The 21,390-nt window shown below is 44.0% G+C and overlaps 1 protein-coding gene across 2 annotated transcripts in view; it reads left to right on the forward strand.

Annotated features, from left to right (window-relative positions):
- The first annotated feature begins 1,276 nt into the window (after positions 1 to 1,276).
- LDB1 (LIM domain binding 1) overlaps positions 1,277 to 21,390 on the forward strand; it is a 299,786-nt gene continuing 279,672 nt past the window's right edge. For both annotated transcript variants that reach the window (XM_082269267.1, XM_082269268.1), the window contains exon 1: positions 1,277 to 1,373. In XM_082269267.1, coding sequence (XP_082125393.1) covers positions 1,349 to 1,373 — 25 coding nt within the window. In that variant the 5' untranslated portion in view covers positions 1,277 to 1,348. The remainder of the gene's footprint in view (positions 1,374 to 21,390) is intronic.

The raw sequence follows: 21,390 nt of genomic DNA on the forward strand, positions 1-21,390 counted from the left end.
TAAAAAGAGTTACATTGACCTTTTTCTACGCCCCCCCCCCCCCCAAAAAAAAATAATCGGGAAGCCGACGAATCCCCTTTTACCCACAATTGTCTCATCTCCCGCTCCACAAAGTCACTTTGCAGCAGCGCACGCGACGACCTTTCCCCGGCAACCGCTCGAGGGAACAAAATCGTTTTCTGATAAAATCATCCCGGACCAGCCCCCTCCTTCCTAGAAGATGAGGCCCGACTTGACGTGTTTCGTCCACAATCCCTCTTTTTTTCTTTTCTTTTATAACCCACAATTTCCTTTTTTTATTTTTTTCTTCATGACCCACAACCCCTCTTTTTCTTTTCTTCATGACCCTCATTCTCTTTTTTTTTAATTTTCTTTGCCATGGCGCACCTTGGGCACCCCCCCCCCCCCCACCTTCACGAGATGCCATCAAAACGTCTTTGAATGGCACCCAAACCTCCATTAATTTTCTTCCTCCTTTATAAACTCCCTGTCTGTTTCTCAACTACGGCTTTGTTTGTGACAAAAGCCAAGAATTTATTTTTTTATTTTTTTTCTGCCTTTGACTGCCTCTTATCTCTAATGGAGCTTCTTCTTCTTCCTTCCTTTTTTTTTTTTTTTTTTTTTTAATGTTGCATGCGTGCCGCCTGTCTATGCGTCTAGGAGCGCAGTATGGAAGTGAGCGTCTGATGCAGTACGCCTGGTTTTATCATTGCAGGACACCCACGTCCACTTCTCCTTCTGTCTGCCTTGCCAACTGTCTCACCCATCACCACGCGTCCCCTCCGGGCTCTATCAAAGGGAGCCAATCGGCCCCTCCAATGGAGGGCAAGGGGGGCTTTAATTCCCCCCTTTTCTTCCTGTACATTTTTGTTCTTGATACAATGTATATATATAGAGATGTGCGTCACATGCTTGTTATTCAGTAGACTCTATTTTCCGCTCTCTCTCTCTTTTGCTCGCTCTCTCTCTCTCTCTGTCTCCCTTCCTTCTCTCTCTCTCTCCTCTCTCTTTTACTCAGGTCACTTTGACAAGCTCACTCTCCTCCCACTAGCATTGCAATTAGCATATTAATAAACCACAGTACTGCCAGTGGAGAGAGAGAGAGAGAAGAGAGCGAGGAGAGAGCGAGAGACGCACATACACACAAGCTCACATACAGAGACAGAATAAAATTCCTTCTGCCTGCTTCCTCTGAGGCCCAATTTCTGGCTTTTAGGGGGGCTCGTTCTTTTTTCCTTCTTGGTCTCCACACGGAGAACGTGTGTTGTCGTCCACACGGGCATTTTATGCCAGGAGCCGTAGCCGCGGGCATCCAGTACCTTCTCGGTTTCAGACCAGGCATGTGAAGATGTCAGTGGGCTGCGCATGTCCTGGTAAGTACCTTCCTTATCTTCTTCTTCTTTTTTTTTATTATTATTATAATTAACTCGGAAATCAATTAGCTTTAAGTCGCCTTTGTTGCGGCAAACCGGGGCCTGTGGATGTGCTTTTGGCGTCAAGAAACAAAAGTAACCTGTGCGTTGCTTTTACCTTGGAGTGGATTGAAGGTGGTGGTTGTGGTGTTGGTGTTGGTGGTGTTGTTGGTGGTGGTGGTGGTGGTGGTGGTGGTCATGGTCGTGGTGGTGGTGGTGATGGTGATGGTAGGGGGGATGAAAAAAAAATTCCTAAATGTGAACCAATCAGAAGTGCCCATGGACTTTTGACCTTAGGTCATGGAGTCGGTAGGCTTAGGGTTGACCAAAAAAATAAAAAGATTCTGGCCTACATTGACGAGCTGCAAAAAAAATATATTTTCTGGAATGTAGAAGCGCACTGCAATTTTTTTTTTATTATGTTGTTTTTCTTTTCTCCCAAATACGGCGCCCCGGCGGAGGGGGGGGTTACTAGAGGTCGTTGTCGTCCCTGCAGCCAAGTGAAAAGACCCATTTTTGGACCCAGTTTTTGAATGATACGCTTGTACATTCCCTTGATCTCGGTTAACTCTTCCGGCGCCGGGCTGGTTAGGCGAATATTGAACTGCCTGTTGATTGCTGCGGTGTCAGAACCCGGAGATATTAATATCCCCGTAACGCTAGAGCTGTACATTTTTTTTTTGGTGGTTGTTGTTGTTGGGGGGGGGTTTGGGGGGGGGGGGCGTTGTGTGCCAGATGGGTTTTTTTTTTTCCCAAAAAGGCGCTGGAGTTGTTGTAGACTTAGGCACAGATTGCACGGCTGTTCGTCTATCTGGATGTGTTTAGCAAGGACACCTTTGCAGCGAGCACATCCGCAGGGACTCATTATCAACGTCTAAGAGAAAGACAAGGAAACATTAGGACTTCGTTTAACCCAGCGGCTGCTGGATTCTCTGAGGACGGCGGAAACTCTCGAGGGGGGGATTTTTTTTTTTCCTTTATTTTTTATTTTTTTGCTAGGCAACGTGCCTTGAGAAATTTTGTTTTTGTATTTGGTGAATACATGTTTATTTTTTTTTTATTTTTTTTAGCTTTGTTTTCTATTGACTCCAATGTGACCATAATAAATACTCATGCAGCATTGGTATACATTGTATCGATAATAATAATATTATTGTTATTAATAATAATATTGATAATATTATTATTGTTAATAAAAATAATAATAAATATTATTTTTCTAATGTTGGTGTTGGGCTCTTTGAGGTGATCCCACATTTCTCTTGCTTGGTACAAGACACCTGTTTAGGATAAAATTTGGTGGCTTGTGACTTGTGGCATCACCAGCATCTTGACCCCCATGCATGGCCTTGGTTCAGGTGGAGTAAGAAATGCTTTAACCAAAGTATGGGGACATCCCTCCAAATGACTGACTTCATTGTATCGATATTGTATCATTAATAGTAATAGTAATAATAATAATTATTATTATAATATTATTATTATTAACAAAATATTAATAATAAATACTATTTTTCTAATGTTGGTGTTGGGCTCTTTGAGGTGATCCCACATTTCTCTGGCTTGGTACAAGACACCTGTTTAGGATAAAATTTGGTGGCTTGTGACTTGTGGCATCAGCATCTTGACCCCCCCATACGTTGCCTTGGTTCAGGTGGAGTAAGAAATACTTTAACCAAAGTATGGGGATTTCCCTCCAAATGACTGACTTCATTGTATCGATATTGTATCATTAATAATAATAATAATAATTATTATTATAATATTATTATTATTATTTTACCAAAATAATAATAATAAATACTATTTTTCTAATGTTGGTGTTGGGCTCTTTGAGGTGATCCCACATTTCTCTGGCTTGGTACAAGACACCTGTTTAGGATAAAATTTGGTGGCTTGTGACTTGTGGCATCACCAGCATCTTGACCCCCATGCATGACTGACTTCATTGTATCGATATTGTATCATTAATAATAATAATTATTATTATTATAATATTATTATTATTATTATTATTATTATTATTATTAATAATAACAAAATAATAATAAATAATATTTCTCTAATGTTGGTGTTGGGTTCAATATTGTATCAGTTATAATAATAACAAATAATATGTTGAATATTTCTATAGCGTTGGGTTGGTGTTGGGCCCTTTGAAGAGTCTATCGATATTGTATAATTAATAATAATAATAATTATTATTATTATAATATTATTATTATTAACAAAATATTAATAATAAATACGATTTTTCTAATGTTGGTGTTGGGCTCTTTGAAGTGATCTCACATTTCTCTGACTTGGTACAAGACACCTGTTTAGGATAAAATTTGGTGGCTTGTCGTGACTTGTGGCATCAGCATCTTGACCCCCCATGAGTTGCCTTGGTTCAGGTGGAGTAAGAAATACTTTAACCAAAGTATGGGGATTTCCCTCCAAATGACTGACTTCATTGTATTGATATTGTATCATTAATAATAATAATAATAATAATTATTATTATTATTATAATATTATTATTATTATTTTACCAAAATAATAATAATAAATACTATTTTTCTAATGTTGGTGTTGGGCTCTTTGAGGTGATCCCACATTTCTCTGGCTTGGTACAAGACACCTGTTTAGGATAAAATTTGGTGGCTTGTGACTTGTGGCATCACCAGTATCTTGACCCCCATGCATGGCCTTGGTTCAGGTGGAGTAAGAAATACTTAATATAACGGAAGTATGGAGACTTCCCATTATTATTAGATTTGGTGGTGCGTGACTTGTGGCATCAGCATCTTGACCCCTCATGTGTTGCCTTGGTTCAGGTGTAGTAAGAAATACTTTAACCAAAGTATGGGGACTTCCCTCCAAATGACTGAGTTCATTGTATCGACAATAATAATATTATTCATATTAATAATAATAATTATAATATTATTATTACTATTATTATTAATAATAACAAAATAATAATAAATAATATTTCTCTAATGTTGGTGTTGGGTTCAATATTGTATCAGTTATAATATTAACAAATAAAATGTTGAATATTTCTATAGCATTGGGTTGCTGTTGGGCCCGTTGAAAAGTTCTCACGTATCTCTGGCTTGGTACAAGACACCTGTTTAGGATAAAATTTGGTGGCTTGTGACTTGTGGCATCAGCATCTTGACCCCCCCATGAGTTGCCTTGGTTCAGGTGGAGTAAGAAATACCTTAACCAAAGTATGGGGACATCCCTCCAAATGACTGAGTTCATTGTATTGATATTTTATCAATAATAATAATAATATCAAATAATATGTAGAATATTTCTATAGTGTTAGGTTGGTGTTGGGTCCTTTGAAGAGTTCTCATGTATCTCTGGTTTGGTACAAGACACCTATTTAAAATAAGATTTGGTGGCTCGTGACTTGTGGCATCAGCATCTTGACCCCCCCCCCATGTGTGGCCTTGGTTCAGGTGGAGAAAGAAATACTTTATATAACCAAAGTATGGAGACTTCCCATTATATTATTAATATTAATAATAATAATTATAATATTAATATTATTATTATTAGTAATAATAACAAAATAATAATAAATAATATTTCTCTAATGTTGGTGTTGAGTTCAATATTGTATCAGTTATAATAATAATAACAAATAATATGTTGAATATTTCTATAGCGTTGGGTTAGTGTTGGGCCCTTTGAAGAGTTCTCACGTATCTCTGACTTGGTACAAGACACCTGTTCAGGATAAAATTTGGTGGCTTGTGACATGTGGCATCAGCATCTTGACCCCCCTCCCCCATACGGTGCCTTGGTTCAGGTGGAGTAAGAAATACTTTAACCAAAGTATGGGGACTTCCCTCCAAATGAGTGAGTCCATTGTATCGATAATAATATTATTAATATTAATAATAATAATTAAGCAGTTTGACATCTTTGCCCTGGGCGCTGGATGACCTTGTCCCAGCACTGGGTACAAGACACCTTTGTATTGATATTATATCAATAATAATAATAACAAATAATATGTTGCATATTTCTATTGTGTTCACTTGGTGTTGGGCCCTTTGAAGAGTTCTCACGTATCTGACTTGGTACAAGACACCTGTTCAGGAAAAGATTTGGTGGCTTGTGACTTGTGGCATCAGCATCTTGACCCCCCAATGGCCCCCATGTGTTGCCTTGGTTCAGGTGGAGTAAGAAATACTGTAACCAAAGTATGGGGACTTTCCTCCAAATGACTGACTTCATTGTATCGATATTGTAACGATGATAATAATATAATTATTATTATTATAATATTATTATTATTATTATTAACAAAATAATAATAAATAATATTTTTCTAATGTTGGTGTTGGGCTCTTTGAGGTGATCCCACATTTCTCTGACTTGGTACAAGACACCTGTACAGGATAAGATTTGGTGGTGCGTGACTTGTGGCATCAGCATCTTGAGTTGCCTTGGTTCAGGTGGAGTAAGAAATACTTTAACCAAAGTATGGGGACTTCCCTCCAAATGACTGAGTTCATTGCATGGATAAAATTATTGATAATAATAAAATAATAATAAATAATATTTCTCTAATGTTGGTGTTGGGTACTTTGAGGTGATCCCATGTTTCTCTGGCTTGGTACAAGACACCTTTGTATGGATATTATATCAATAATAAGAATAAAAAATAATATGTTGAATATTTCTATAGCATTGGGTTGCTGTTGGGCCCTTTGAAGAGTTGTCACGTATCTCTGGCTTGGTACAAGACACCTGTTCAGAATAAAATTTGGTGGCTCGTGACTTGTGGCATCAGCATCTTGACCCCCATATGTTGCCTTGGTTCAGGAGGAGTAAGAAATACTTTATACAACCAAATTATGGGGACTTCCCTCTAAATGACTGAATTCATTGTATCTATATTGTATCGATAATAATAGTATTATTATTAATAATGATAATTATATTATTATTATTATTATTATTAATAACAAAATAATAGTAATAAATAATATCTCTCTAATGTTGGTGTTGGGCTCTTTGAGGTGATCCCACATTTCTCTGGCTTGGTACAAGACACCTGTTCAGGATAAGATTTGGTGGCTCATGATTTGTGTCGTCATCACCTTGAACCCCCGTGCATTGCCTTGGTTCAGGTGGAGTTAGAAATACTTTATATAACCAAAGTATGGGAACTTCCCTCCAAATGACTGAGTTCATTGTATGGATATTGTATCAATAATAATAATATCAAATAATATGTAAAATATTTCCATAACTTTGGTTTGGTGTTGGGGCCTTTGAAAAGTTCTCACATTGCTCTGGCTTGGTACAAGACACCTGCTCAGAAAAAGATTTGGTGGCTCGTGATTTATGTCATCATCATCTTGCCTTGGTTCAAGTGGAGTAAGAAATACTTTATATACCAGAAGAAGTATGGAGACTTCCCTCCAAATGATTGAGTTCATTGTATGGATATTGTATCAATAATAATAACAAATAATATGTAGAATATTTCTATAGCGTTGGGTTGGTGTTGGGCCCATTGAAAAGTTCTCACGTATCTCTGGCTTGGTACAAGACACCTGTTCAGAATAAAATTTGGTGGCTCGTGGCTTGTGGCATCAGCATCTTGACCCCCATGTGTTGCCTTGGTTCAGGTGGAGTAAGAAATACTTTATACAACCAAATTATGGGGACTTCCCTCCAAATGACTGAGTTCATTATATTGATATTGTATCAATAATAATAATATCAAATAATATGGAGTTCATTGTATCTATATTGTATCGATAATAATATTAATATTATTATTATTAATAATAATTATATTATTATTAACAAAATAATAAATAATATTTCTCTAGTGTTGGTGTTGGGCTCTTTGAGGTTATCCCACATTTCTCTGGCTTAGTGTTCAGGATAAGATTTGGTGGCTTGTGAATTGTGTCATCATCATCTTGACCCCCCCATGCATTGCCTTGGTTCAGGTGGAGTAAGAAATACTTTAACCAAAGTATGGGGACTTTCCTCCAAATGACTGACTTCATTGTATGGATATTGTATCAATAATAATAATATCAAATAATATGTAGAATATTTCTATAGAGTTGGGTTGGTGTTGGGTCTTTTGAACAGTTCTCACGTATCTCTGGTTTGGTACAAGTCACCTGTTCAGAATAAGATTTGGTGGCTCTTGACTTGTGGCATCAGCATCTTGGCCCCCCATGCGTTGCTTTGGTTCAGGTGGAGTAATAAATACTTTATATACCAAAAGAAGTATGGAAAAGTCCCTCCAATTGATTGAGTTCATTGTATCGATATTGTATCAATAATAATAATAACAAATAATATGTAGAATATTTCTATAGAGGTGGGTTGGTGTTGGGCCCATTGAAAAGTTCTCACGTATCTCTGGCTTGGTACAAGACACCTGTTCAGAATAAAATTTGGTGGCTCGTGGCTTGTGGCATCAGCATCTTGACCCCCCATGTGTTGCCTTGGTTCAGATGGAGTAAGAAATACTTTATACAACCAAAGTATGGGGACTTCCCTCCAAATGACTGAGTTCATTGTATGGATATTGTATCAATAATGATAACATCAAATAATATGTAGAATATTTCTATAGCGTTGGGTTGGTGTTGGGTCTTTTGAAGAGTTCTCACGTATCTCTGGTTTGGTACAAGACACCTGTTCAGAATAAGATTTGGTGGCTCGTGACTTGTGGCATCAGCATCTTGACCCCCCATGTGTGGCCTTGGTTCAGGTGGAGAAAGAAATACTTTATATAACCAAAGTATGGAGACTTCCCATTATTAATATTATTATCATTAATAATAAAAAATAAATATAATAATAAAAAATATTTCTCTAATGTTGGTGTTTGGCTCTTTGCGTAAATCATACATTTCTCTGGCTTGATACAAGACACCTGTTCAGGATAAGATTTGGTGGCTCGTGTGGTACTAGCATCTTGACCCCCCATGCAGTGGTCTTGGTTCAGGTGGAGTAAGAAATACCTAATATATTATTATTATTCGTATTTTTATTCGTATTATTATTAATAATAAAAAATAAAAAAAATAAGAAATAATATTTCTCTAATGTTGGTGTTGGGCTCTTTCTATAACCAAAGTATAGAGACTTCCCTCCAAATGACTGAGTTCAGGTACATCAAGCCAGGCTAAGAGCTTCTGCAGAGGATTACAGGAAGCCAATATAAAGGTCAGGTCCTAGTTATACAGTTTGCAATTTAATTTTTCTTCTTGGTTTACAAAGAAATAGGCTGAAACATACGAAATAAGGTCAATGGTACATTATAGAATAGAAAAAAATTCAAAAGACTAAGTCAAAGAGACCGTAAAGATTCATATTAAAAAAGACAGGATCAAATTTTTATTGCTTAGCCCAGTAACTAGGAATGATGGAAGGTTGTAATCTGAACTCTACCCTTTTCTCCTGGGATCAATCCCATATCAACAGGGCAAGTACAGGTGAAGGTGCAAAACAACATCTGTGTGATATCTAGACCGGAGCATTGATTTTGTAGATGAAGACCTCAATTGATGATTTTTTTTTAAATTAATGTATAACAGAATGAAATATTAACTTACACACACACACATATACACACACACATATATATATATATATATATATATATATATATAAGTATCTCACAAAAGTGAGTATACCGCTCACATTTTTGTAAATATTTTATTCTATCTTTTCATGTGACAACACTGAAGAAATGACACTTTGCTACAATGTAAAGTAGTGAGTGTACAGCTTGTATAACAGTGTAAATTTGCTGTCCCCTCAATATAACTCAACACACAGCCATTAATGAATAAACCGCTGGCAACAAAAGTGAGTACACCCCTAAGTGACAATGTTCAAATTGGGCCCAATTAGCCATTTTCCCTCCCCGATGTCATGTGACTCTTTAGTGTTACAAGGTCTCAGGTGTGAATGGGGAGCAGGTGTGTTAAATTTGGTGTTATCGCTCTCACTCTCTCATACTGGTCACTGGAAGTTCAACATGGCAGAACTCTCTGAGGATCTGAAATAAAGAACTGTTGCTCTACATAAAGATGGCCTAGGCTATAAGAAGATTGCCAAGACCCTGAAACTGAGCTACAGCATGGTGGCCAAGACCATACAGCGGTTTAACAGGACAGGTTCCACTTAGAATAGGCCTCGCCATGGTCAACCAAAGAAGTTGAGTGCACATGCTCAGCGTCATATCCAATGGTTGTCTTTGGGAAATAGACGTATGAGTGCTGCCAGCATTGCTGCAGCGGTGGAAGGGGTTGGGGGTCAGCCTGTCAGTGCTCAGACCATACACTGCATCAAATTGGTTTACATGGATGTCATCCCAGAAGGAAGCCTCTTCTAATGATGATGCACAAGAAAGCCTGCAAACAATTTGCTGAAGACAAGCAGACTAAGGACATGGATTACTGGAACCATGTCCTGTGGTCTGATGAGACCAAGATAAACTTATTTGGTTCAGATGGTGTCAAGCGTGTGTGGTGGCAACCAGGTGAGGAGTACAAAGACAAGTGTGTCTTGCCTACAGTCAAGCATGGTGGTGGGAGTGTCATGGTCTGGGGCTGCATGAGTGCTGCCAGCACTGGGGATCTACAGTTCATTGAGGGAACCATGAATGCCAACATGTACTGTGACATACTGAAGCAGAGCATGATGTCCTCCCTTCAGAGACTGGGCCGCAGGGCAGTATTCCAACATGATAACGACCCCAAACACCTCCAAGATGACCACTGCCTTGCTAAAGAAGCTGAGGGTAAAGGTGATGGACTGGCCAAGCATGTCTCCAGACCTAAACCCTATTGAGCATCTGTGGGGAATCCTCAAATAGAAGGTGGAGGAGCGCAAGGTCTCTAACATCCACCAGCTCTGTGATGTCATCATGGAGGAGTGGAAGAGGACTCCAGTGGCAACCTGTGAAGCTCTGGTGAACTCCATGCCCAAGAGGGTTAAGGCAGTGCTGGAAAATAATGGTGGCCACACAAAATATTGACACTTTGAGCCCAATTTAGACATTTCCACTTAGGGGTGTACTCACTTTTGTTGCCAGCGGTTTAGACATTAATGGCTGTGTGTTGAGTTATTTTGAGGGGACAGAAAATTTACACTGTTATACAAGCTGTACACTCACTACTTTACATTGTAGCAAAGTGTCATTTCTTCAGTGTTGTCACATGAAAAGTTAGAATAAAATATTTACAAAAATGTGAGAGGTGTTTATACTGTATATACAGGTATGTAGCTGGAGTTCCCTGTTGCTATATAATATGTAGTAAAAAGTTTTTGGACATCTGACTTTTACACCTACAGGATTTGGCCAGGTATGTGGACCTCCTCCAAAGGATGGTCAGGTGTTTCCACTGGTAATGCTCCATCATACAAAGACATTGTAGACCAGCCATTCATAGCCGTGGCTCCTCCAGAACCCTAGGGGTTCCCTGAGCTGTGATCTCACCATCTGATGATTCCTGCACAGTTTTAGGTCCATAGCCACTTGGAAGACACACCTACATGACCCCCAAATATCTGTTTAGGGTTGCTTTCTCACCAACACTGTAGGAGGGACATTCTTCTCCTTGACCACCAATGTAAGGGGCATTTTCCCAATAACTCCCGATGAATTCATCTTGGTAGGGGTTTCCTGAGACCTGAAAACTATTTGAAAGGTTCCTCTGGGGTAAAAAGGTTGAGAAAGGCTGTTGTAGACAATGGTGGGCTTCCAAAGTTGTGGTAACAGTTGGGAGAACGTGCTTCTGTCCCAGCATAGTTGTCCCCCAGTGTACAAAGCCAGCTCCAAAAAGGCATGGTTTGACCAGTTTGATGTGGAGGAACTTGAGTGTCCCGCACAGAGCCCTAACCTCAACCCTACTGAACACCTTTGAGATAAATTTTATTGCCAATGGTGATCCGGGTTACTTTTGTGAGTTTTTATTGGGGAACAATAAACTTTGATAGGAATAGGGAGCATAGGATACCCCTGTACTGTAAAACATGAACAACTTGAGGACCGCTTAACTTCTGGCTGCTCTGCAAAACTCCTGAAGGTCTTTCGCAACTTTAGCTGTACTGCACAACTCCCTGCTGCAATTTCCCAACAAAGTCCCACAGAATGACCAGAATCACAACCTGTACTTTACTCAAAGTTCCAAAGTACCTCACTGTCACTCTTTCAGAACTGGGGTCTTGTACTTGGTTGCCTCTTGCTGATATCCCTCCAGGCTCTTCCTAGTAATGGAGATGTAGACTCACACCGTCTCTGGACAACTCGGGCTCTATTCCACAGCTTCCTCCCAGCTCTCGCCCATGAGCTCTCTCCTGACCCTCTAGATTCTTGAGCTGGCTTTGCAAATAGGCCCCATAGCTAAGCCTAGCTGGGACGTCAGTGTCTTCAGGGTGGCCTCCTCCCCAGACTTCTGCATTGAAGGGCAAGCCCCCCATCAGGGACCTCCTTCTGCAGACTGGACTTTTAGCCCCTACAGTGCCCCCTAGTTTGCTGCAGAGCATCTAGCCCCCCCCCCATTGTGCCCCCAACAATCTCCCACAGCACCCCCTGAGAGACTTCAGCCTCCACAGTGCCCCTTAGCTTGCTGTAGAGCCTGTAGCCTCCCATTGTTCCTCCAACCTTCAAGAATATCCCACGCCCCCTGAGAAACCTCAGCCCGACAGTCCCCCAGCTCGCTGCAGAGCCTCTAGCCCCCCATTGTGTCCCCAACCCACCATAATGTCCCACAGCATGCCATGAGAGACCTCAGTCCCGCACTGCCCCCTAGCTTGCTGCAAAGCCTCCAGCCCCCCATTGTGCCCCCAAACTCCAACAATGTTCCACAGTGTCCCCTGGGAGACCTCAGCCCTCACAGTGCTCCCTAGCTCGCTGCAGAGCCTCTAGCCCCCCATTGTGCTGCCAATCTCCAACAATGTCCCACAGAGCCCTCTGGGGGACCTCAGCACTCACAGTGCCCCCTAGCTCGCTGCAGAGCCTCTAGCACCCTATTGTGCCCCCAATCTTCAACAATGTCCCACAGAGCCCTCTGGGGGACTTCAGCACTCACAGTTCCCCCTAGCTCGCTGCAGAGCCTCTAGCACCCTATTGTGCCCCAAACTTTCAACAATGTCCCACAGCACCCTATGGGAGACCTCAGCCCCCTCAGTGCACCCTAGTTTACTGCAGAGCCTCTAGCCCTGCATTGTGCCCCCAACCTCTAACAATGTCCCACAGTGGCCCCTGGGAGACCTCATCCTTCACAGTGCCCCCTACCTTGCTGCAAAGCCTCTAGCCCCCCATTGTGCCCCCAACTTCCAACAAGTCCCACAGTGCCCCCTAAGAAACCTCAGCCCCTTCAGTGCCCCCTAGCTTGTTGCTGAGCATCTAGGCCCCTATTGTACCCCCAACAAGGTCCCACAGCACCCCTTGAGAGACTTCAGCCTCACAGTGCCCACTAGCTTGCTGTAGGGCCTGTAGCTAACCCCCATTGGGCCCCCAACCTTTAACAATGTCCCACAGCACCCCCAGAGAGACCTTTGCCCCCACAGTGCCTCCTAGCTTGCTGCAGAGCCTCTAGCCCCCCCATTGTGCTCCCAAACTCCAACAATGTCCCACTGCCCCCTATTGTTTCCCCCATCTCCAACAACATGCCACTGCACCCCCTGAGAGACCTCAGCCCCCACAGTGCCCCCTAGCTTGCTTTAAAGCCACTAGACCCCCATTGTGCTCCTAACCTCCAACAATAAACTAGAGCAGCCCCCAAGATCCTTCAGTGCACACCAATCTACTTGCGTTTTCCCAGAAAGCCCTTGCCTCCTAGAGACCCCAAGCCTCATAGAGGTCCCTACCTCCAAAACCCTTACATGCCCATCCCCAAAAGTGACACCCAGCCCCATCCAGAGTCTTCCATCATTCCAAGACATCATTTGCTTCAATGTGTAGTATGAGTATAAGCCTTTTTTTTTCTGTTGAGGTTTGTAAGGTTTTTAAAGAATTTACCAGAGAACCGATGCTCCATTCTGTATGAAGGAACGACATTCGACCTGGAGAGAAAATATCCTAGTGACATTCGCTTTTGTTCCAATTCATACAGAACGAATGTACATGCCGTTTCACCAGAAGTTTAAAAAAAAAAAAAAAAACAAAGTGTGAGAGTAATGCTGATCACATGGGTTGGTTTAGACTTTGCATTACTTCCTGGTTGTTGGGGAACTACAAGTTTCAGCGGATATGCATTTGTGGGACATTTTATTTTAATGGCTTTGCTTTCTTTTTGTTGTTCTTGTTGTTGTTGTAGTCTTTTCTTAATGGTTTTAAGTCTTAGCTATAAAGCCTGGTGTCAGATGAAGGGGCACGGCATGTTTGTAATTCGGAAAGTACAAGATTGCTGTGTGTGCGTTCCCAGGCATGACGGAAGAAGCCAATTAACGTGTAGTAACAGAAAGGCGCACCATAATTGTTATGTAAGATTCATTATGATGTGTTAACTTCACACCCAAAAAGCTGTCTGACACCTTCCAGACACGGGGAGCTGAGGGCAGAATGATTTTAAAGTAGGGCCGATTATCTGAATATGTGGCAATGTGCGCTTCGAAAGTTTGGGCAATGTATTCGAGGGAATGTACAGAAACTTGGTGTTTCTTTATTTATTATGGCCAGGACTAAAAAAAAATACAATGTAACTTTTTTTTTTTTTTTTAGTGCCGGGTCACACTTGTGCGATGCGGGAAGGCTGCAAATTCGCAGCCTGTTCCCGCATCGCAAACGCACCCCTGGCAGTTCACACTGCCATATGCGATACGCTGGGGGTGTCAATGAAATGTTAACGACACCCCCAGTTTGATCGCATATCGCAGTGCGATCTGACAGTTCGCACAGGATCGGATCGTACAAGTGTGAACCACTGTGCGATCCGATCCTGATGCGGCTGAAAAAATGCCTCATGTGCGACTTTTGTGCGGGTGCAGTGCAAATTTAGCCATACAAAGTGTATGGCTGAATTCGCACTGCACATCCGATCGCATGCAATGAAGGAGCAGTGCGCTCCGATATTACATGCGATTGCCGCACACGCTATAGTGTGAACCGGCACTTAACCACTGAAAAGCCCCAGGCCTATTTTTGACACTTTTTGTTTACAAGTTAAAATCAGTATTTTTTGCTTTGGACTTGATAAAACACAGTGGACCAACACCAGCAGATGACATGGCTCCCCAAATCATCACTGACTGTGGAAAATGTTGCATTTAATTTGGAAATCAAGGTCCCAGAGTCTGGAGGAGGAGAGGAGAGGCACAGAATCCACGTTTCATGAGGTCCAGTGTGAAGTTTCCACAAGTGTTTTATGTCATACGGTATTTGCGCAGCAGTTTTCAAACGCAATTTTTTGGGAAAAAAACATTTTAATGAATTTAAAGAAAGGAGGAGGAAGATTAGTGTTGGGGGGAGATTTGTTCTTGGGGGGGATTGTGCTGGGGAGGAGGAGGAAGATTAGTGTTGGGGGGAGATTTGTTCTTTGGGGTGGATTGTGCTGGGGAGGAGGAGGAAGATTAGTGTTGGAGGGAGATTTGTTCTTAGGGGAGGATTATGCTTGGGAGGAGGAGGAAGATTAGTGTTGGGGGAGATTTGTTCTTGGGGGGGGGGATTGTGCTGGGGAGGAGGAGGAAGATTAGTGTTGGGGGAGATTTGTTCTTGGGGGGGATTGTGCTGGGGAGGAGGAGGAAGATTAGTGTTGGGGGGAGATTTGTTCTTAGGGGGGATTGTGCTGGGGAGGAGGAGGAAGATTAGTGTTGGCGAAGATTTGTTCTTGGGGGGTTTGTGCTGGGGAGGAAGATTAGTGTTGGGGGGAGATTTGTTCTTGGGGGGGGGGATTGTGCTGGGGAGGAGGAGGAAGATTAGTGTTGGAGGGAGATTTGTTCTTAGGGGAGGATTATGCTTGGGAGGAGGAGGAAGATTAGTGTTGGGGGAGATTTGTTCTTGGGGGGGGGGATTGTGCTGGGGAGGAGGAGGAAGATTAGTGTTGGAGGGAGATTTGTTCTTTGGGGTGGATTGTGCTGGGGAGGAGGAGGAAGATTAGTGTTGGAGGGAGATTTGTTCTTTGGGGTGGATTGTGCTGGGGAGGAGGAGGAAGATTAGTGTTGGAGGGAGATTTGTTCTTAGGGGAGGATTATGCTTGGGAGGAGGAGGAAGATTAGTGTTGGGGGAGATTTGTTCTTGGGGGGGGGGATTGTGCTGGGGAGGAGGAGGAAGATTAGTGTTGGGGGAAGATTTGTTCTTAGGGGGGATTGTGCTGGGGAGGAGGAGGAAGATTAGTGTTGGCGAAGATTTGTTCTTGGGGGGTTTGTGCTGGGGAGGAAGATTAGTGTTGGGGGGAGATTTGTTCTTGGGGGGGGGGATTGTGCTTTGGAGGAGGAGGAAGATTAGTGTTGGGAGGGAGATTTGTTCTTTGGGGGATGTGCTGGGGAGGAGGAGGAAGATTAGTGTTGGAGGGAGATTTGTTCTTGGTGGAGGATTTTGCTGGGGAGGAGGAGGAAGATTAGTGTTGGAGGGAGATTTGTTCTTGAGGGGGAATGTGCTGGGAAGGAGGAGGAAGATTAGTGTTGGGGGAGATTTGTTCTTAGGGGGGATTGTGCTGGGGAGGAGGAGGAAGATTAGTGTTGGGGGGGATTGTGCTGTGGAGGCGGAGGAAGATTAGTGTTGGGGGAGATATGTTTTTGGGGGGGGGATTGTGCTGGGGAGGCGGAGGAAGATTAGTGTTGGGGTAGATTTGTTCTTGGAGGGAGGATTATGCTGGGGAGGAGGAGGAAGATTAGTGTTGGAGGGAGATTTGTTCTTTGGGGGGGGGTGCTGGGGAGGCGGAGGAAGATTATTGTTGGGGGAGATTTGTTCTTTGGGGGGGTGTGCTGGGGAGGCGGAGGAAGATTAGTGCTGGGGGGTGTTCGTGCTTAGGGAGGAAGATTTTTGCAGGAGGGGGTCCTTAGTCCACATTTTTTCTGAGGGAGGGGGCATGCGAGGGGCAATATTTGTGTTTAGAGAAAGAGGGGAGGGTGGATTTTTGCCGAAGATGGGATCTTTGCTTGGGAGATGATGAGATAGAAAGGAGATGTTATGGGAAGAGGAGACATTTTGCTACATTAATTTCCTCGGGGTGGCAGAAGGCACCCCCAAGTCTTTCGCTACTTCAATACCCAGTTGTCCATTTTTATTGATCCCGTGCCCAATGTTGTCTTAATTCCTGTTCTTAGCTGACAGCAGTGAATCCACCCGGGTCTTCTGCTGCTGGAATGCATTCACTTGATGTTCTGAGAGATGGCCTTCTGTCACGGAGTTTAGTGGACTCCGGGGCAAACAGCTGACTAACAGGCAGGACTGATGGAGCAGTGTCAGTCCTAAGACAGATGGTCAGAGCAAACAGCGATGGAGTCAGCAGGTCTATGGTTAGATCAGGCACAGATGAACCATTCCTGAACAGTGCAGGCACCGGATAGGCCGACAATGACTGACAAGAGCAGAGATAACAGGATCAGGATCAGGATAAGCACAGGCAAGCTGAATCGAAATGCCGTCCAAACAAAGGAGTCATCAGGACATGGCCTGTCAGATAGGCAGGGGCAGACTGGCAACGTTCGGCCCAGGGGGCAAGTACAAACCAGAGGCCTATGGTGCAGCGACTCAGCCCCTCTCCCACTCTCCCTCATCCCGTCTCCCACTCTGCCAATCCTCCTCCTGACCCCCATTCCAAGCTGAAGCCCTGCTCCAGACTACTTACCGGCTGAATCCGGGTTTCCGACCTGGCCAGCAGGTGGCGGTTGGGGGGAGCTGGGACAGCTCAGGTGGGGCTGGCCGGGCAGAAGAGTCTCCAGTGGGGCATGGAACTGGCCTCTGCTCAGACACAGTTTACACCATCCATGCTAGGGGGGGGGGGGGGGAGGCCTGCGCTTTGTCCTTGTCTTCAACCCACACTCAATAGGTCAGCGATAGGGACTTTTTACTTAATTTCAGCAGGAATCCTTTAGGCATGTCTGTGGCAGAAGCGGTGCAGCCTTCTTATGGGGCATCAGAGCGGCCCAGGGGGAAAATGCCCTACTGCCCTCTGGCCCAGTCCTCGCCTGCAGATAGTCCTGAATCCAGGATAAACCTGTTGATCAGGCAGCTGCTGAATGTCCAACAGTCTACATAAGCTTTCCTGATTAGAGCAGGTGTGTGCTTCAGAGCACTGAGCTGCAGTGCTGCCTAATGACCAGCATGTGGGCAGGGGACACTGTTGAACTGTTCTCTCTATTGCCTAAACCTTAGGCAGGACCTGTGGTCAATAACAAATCAACATTAAGACCAGGTTCACATACGTGCGGCCACGGTTTCCAGCCTGGGGTTTCGGTGCGTTTCTGTTCACTGGTTTAGGTGCGATTCAGGTCCGATTTTGTGCCTGAACTCGCACCTGAATCGGACCCAGAAACACACAGGACCCTTTTGGAAACAGCACTGTGGCTGCCCTGGACATATGTAAACCGGCTCCATTGAGAGCCGGTGATACTCAAATGTCATGCGAATTGGGTGCGGTGAAAACCGCATTTAATTCGCACATATGTGACCCCGGCCTAAGGCAGAACTTCATACTAAGGCTGGCCATACATTATACAATTTTCTTGGAAACTTGCATAGTAACTCTTTGTAATCCATAGCCATACCTTAACCACTTTACCACCGGAGGATTTTGCTGTCTTACGTCCAGGCCACTTTTTGCGATTTGGCACTGTGCGAATTTAACTGACAATTGCGCGGTCGTGCAACGCCGTACCCAAACGAAATTTACGTCCCTTTTTTCCCACAAACAGAGCTTTCTTTTGGTGGTATTTAATCACCTGTGCAATTTTTACTTTTTGCGCTATAAACAAAAAAAAAGCGTAAATTTTGAAAAAATAACAATATTTTTCACATTTTTTTTATATGAAATTCCCCCCAAAAAAATGTAAAAATCTAAATTTTTTTAAATTTTTGGCCAATTTGTTTTCTGCTCCCTATGTTTGGTAAAAAATAATCACAATAAGCGTATTTTGATTGGTTTGCGCAAAAGTTATTGCGTTTACTAACTAAGGGAAAGATTTCTGTCATTTTTGGTGGTTTTTTTTTAACGAGTAATGGCGGCGATCTGCGATTTTTTTTGCGGGACTGCGACATTGCGGCGGACAGATCGGACCCTTGACTGACATTTTTGACACTTTTGGGGGGAGAGGGAGGGGTTAATGTATGCCTGGTGCTTACTAACGTGTGTGGGGAGAGGTGACTGAGTGACACAGGGACAGATCGCAGGTTCAGCTATGCTGAACTCTGCAATCTGACCCTGCCTGTCACTTAGGCGATCCGCCCGCTTTGTTTACACAAGCGGGTGGATCTTCAGACTCGATTCCCCGATGATCGGGGTAGAGCAGCGGCGATCACCGCCGCTCCTCCCCTGGCCCGACTCCCGCTGTGACTGAATACAGCGGGAGTGAGCCTCCGGCGGCGCGCGCCGCCCACAAGGGGAGGAGTCCAGCAACGTAGGTCTACGTCGCTGGACGGGAACGAGCCACTTTGCCGCAGTACGGTCAACGTGACCGGTCAGCAAGTGGTTAAACCTGGGGTCTTTAAAACTATGGCTTTCCAGTTGTTCAGGAACTACAATTCCCATCATGCCTAGTCATGTCTGTGAATGTCAAAGTTTTACAATGCATCATGGGATGTGTAGTTCCGCAACAGCTGGAGGGCCATAGTTTGAGGATCCCTGCCTTAAACTGTTGACACGGGAGGACTTCAGGCACCATTTCTGTTAGAGAACGCCTCTGCCTCCTGGTACAAATCTCCACTAACTGAGCAGTCCTGTCCCCTCACCACCGGGGCCCCCTTTATAACTCTCTCTCTCCTGTGACACCAGGTTGGGTCCCTGTGCCACAGGGTCAGTCGCAATATGTGGGAAACCAGCTGCTATTGAAGAGGCCAAGCGTAACACCCCTTCACCTCTAGATTAACTGCCACCTCTTCATTAATTGCCACCTTTGCCATGTCACCTGTTTCCTGGCTGGTTGGTTGCTTTAGCAAGTGACACAAATACTGTAGTCATTAGCAATGGCATCTAGTTTCCTCTTGTCAGCATTCTGCTCATTAGACCTCTGTACTCTATCTTCTGTAACTTCAGTCCCCTTGTTGCAAGCCCTGTTCTTTTGATACCCCATGCATGCGCCCCATTAGAGACTTCAGACCAGGCAGTTTAGATGAAGAAATAGAGATCTTTTACTGAAATAGTTGCAAGTAGAAAGTGACATTTCTCCAGGACATCCTCCACATACTTTCCTGTACAAAACTCTCCAGCACCCCATGAAGTGATCACACCTTAGGCAGATGGTTTTATCCATATCAAGTCCTTCTCAGAGTCCATTCAGGCAGTAATCTACGAGAGGTAGCAAGCAATACCTTAAGGTAGGGTGACCAGACGTCCCTGGCTTCCGGGGACAGTCCACGGCTTGAGGACACTGCCCCCGATCCAAGTCTGTCCCTGGTTTTGTCCCCGGATTTAGGGCCGGATTAACGTAGACAGGGCATCCCATGCTGGCTGAGAAACAGCCTCGTGGGTCGGATGCAGACGCCGTCTGCTGGACGATCTCACTGCAGCCCCTGCTGCTGTTCAGTGGAAGAAAAGGCAGAGCCAAAAATTAAAGAGGTTGTAAACCCATGAAATCTTTTTTTTTTTCAACCTGAAAGAGAAACACATAATGAGCTAGTATGCATCGCATGCTAGCTCATTATGAAATACTTACCTTAGAACGAGCCCCCACCGTGCCGCCCGCTTACCTGTATGACTCGCCCGTCTTCCGGGATCGCGCCATCCGGCCATCTGATTGGCCGGAGCCGCGGTGACGTCACTCCCGCGCACGCGTGCGGGAGCCGACGGTCACGACACGGGGCTCTGAAGGAACGGCACCAGTGGCCGTTCCTTCAGAGCGCATGCGCCAGTGATGTCACTGCTGCATGTAAGGTAAATATCTCCTAAACGGTGGATGTTTAGGAGATATTTACAGTACCTATAGGTAAACCTTATCATAGGCTTACCTATAGGTAAAAGTTGCAGAGGGTTTACTTCCTCTTTAACTGTGTGGAGGGCTGAGACCAGGAGGTGAGCGGATATAGGGGGGGGGGGGCTGTTTGTACACAGGTGAGGGCAGTGGGGGAGCAGGGGGTCAGAGTTGATGCAGCTGCATGGAGCAATGGAGAGTTTTCCTATTGTGGGGGAAGGGCTAGGAGGTGGCTGCAGAGATAATCCTTGAGAGAAGGGTGCAGAGGTGAGCTATGGATATGGGGGCAGAAGTGTCCTCTGTGCAAACTTGTCATAAAAAAACTCTGAACCCTGTACTCTATGCCTAACACCCTCCTGTACAGTATATTATGCAGTCCTGTGCCCAGCGCTCTGTGTATTATGCAGTCCTGTGCCAAGCGCTCTGTGTATTATGCAGTCCTGTGCCAAGTGCTCTGTATATTATATAGTCCTGTGCCCAGCGCTCTGTGTATTATGTAGTTCTGTACCCAGCACTCTGTGTATTATATAGTCCTGTGCCCAGCCCTCTGTGTATTATGCAGTTCTGTACCCAGCACTCTGTGTATTATGCAGTCCTGTGCCAAGCGCTCTGTGTATTATGCAGTCCTGTGCCAAGTGGTCTGTATATTATGCAGTCCTGTGCCCAGCGCTCTGTGTATTATGCAGTCCTGTGCCAAGCGCTCTGTGTATTATGCAGTCCTGTGCCAAGCGCTCTGTATATTATGCAGTCCTGTGCCATTTGCCAATAAAAAAAAAAATATGTCCCCGGATTTAATTTGAAAAATCACCTTACCTTAAGAATCATAATAAATGGAGCAGCGCTGCAAAATATAAAATGAGAAATAAAATATAGTCCATGCAGTATAGCTTGTGCTTGAAAAGTGCTCATTGCAAAA

This window comes from Pelophylax lessonae (genome assembly GCF_965119305.1).
Source record: "Pelophylax lessonae genome assembly, chromosome: 9".
Classification (NCBI taxonomy): domain Eukaryota; kingdom Metazoa; phylum Chordata; class Amphibia; order Anura; family Ranidae; genus Pelophylax; species Pelophylax lessonae.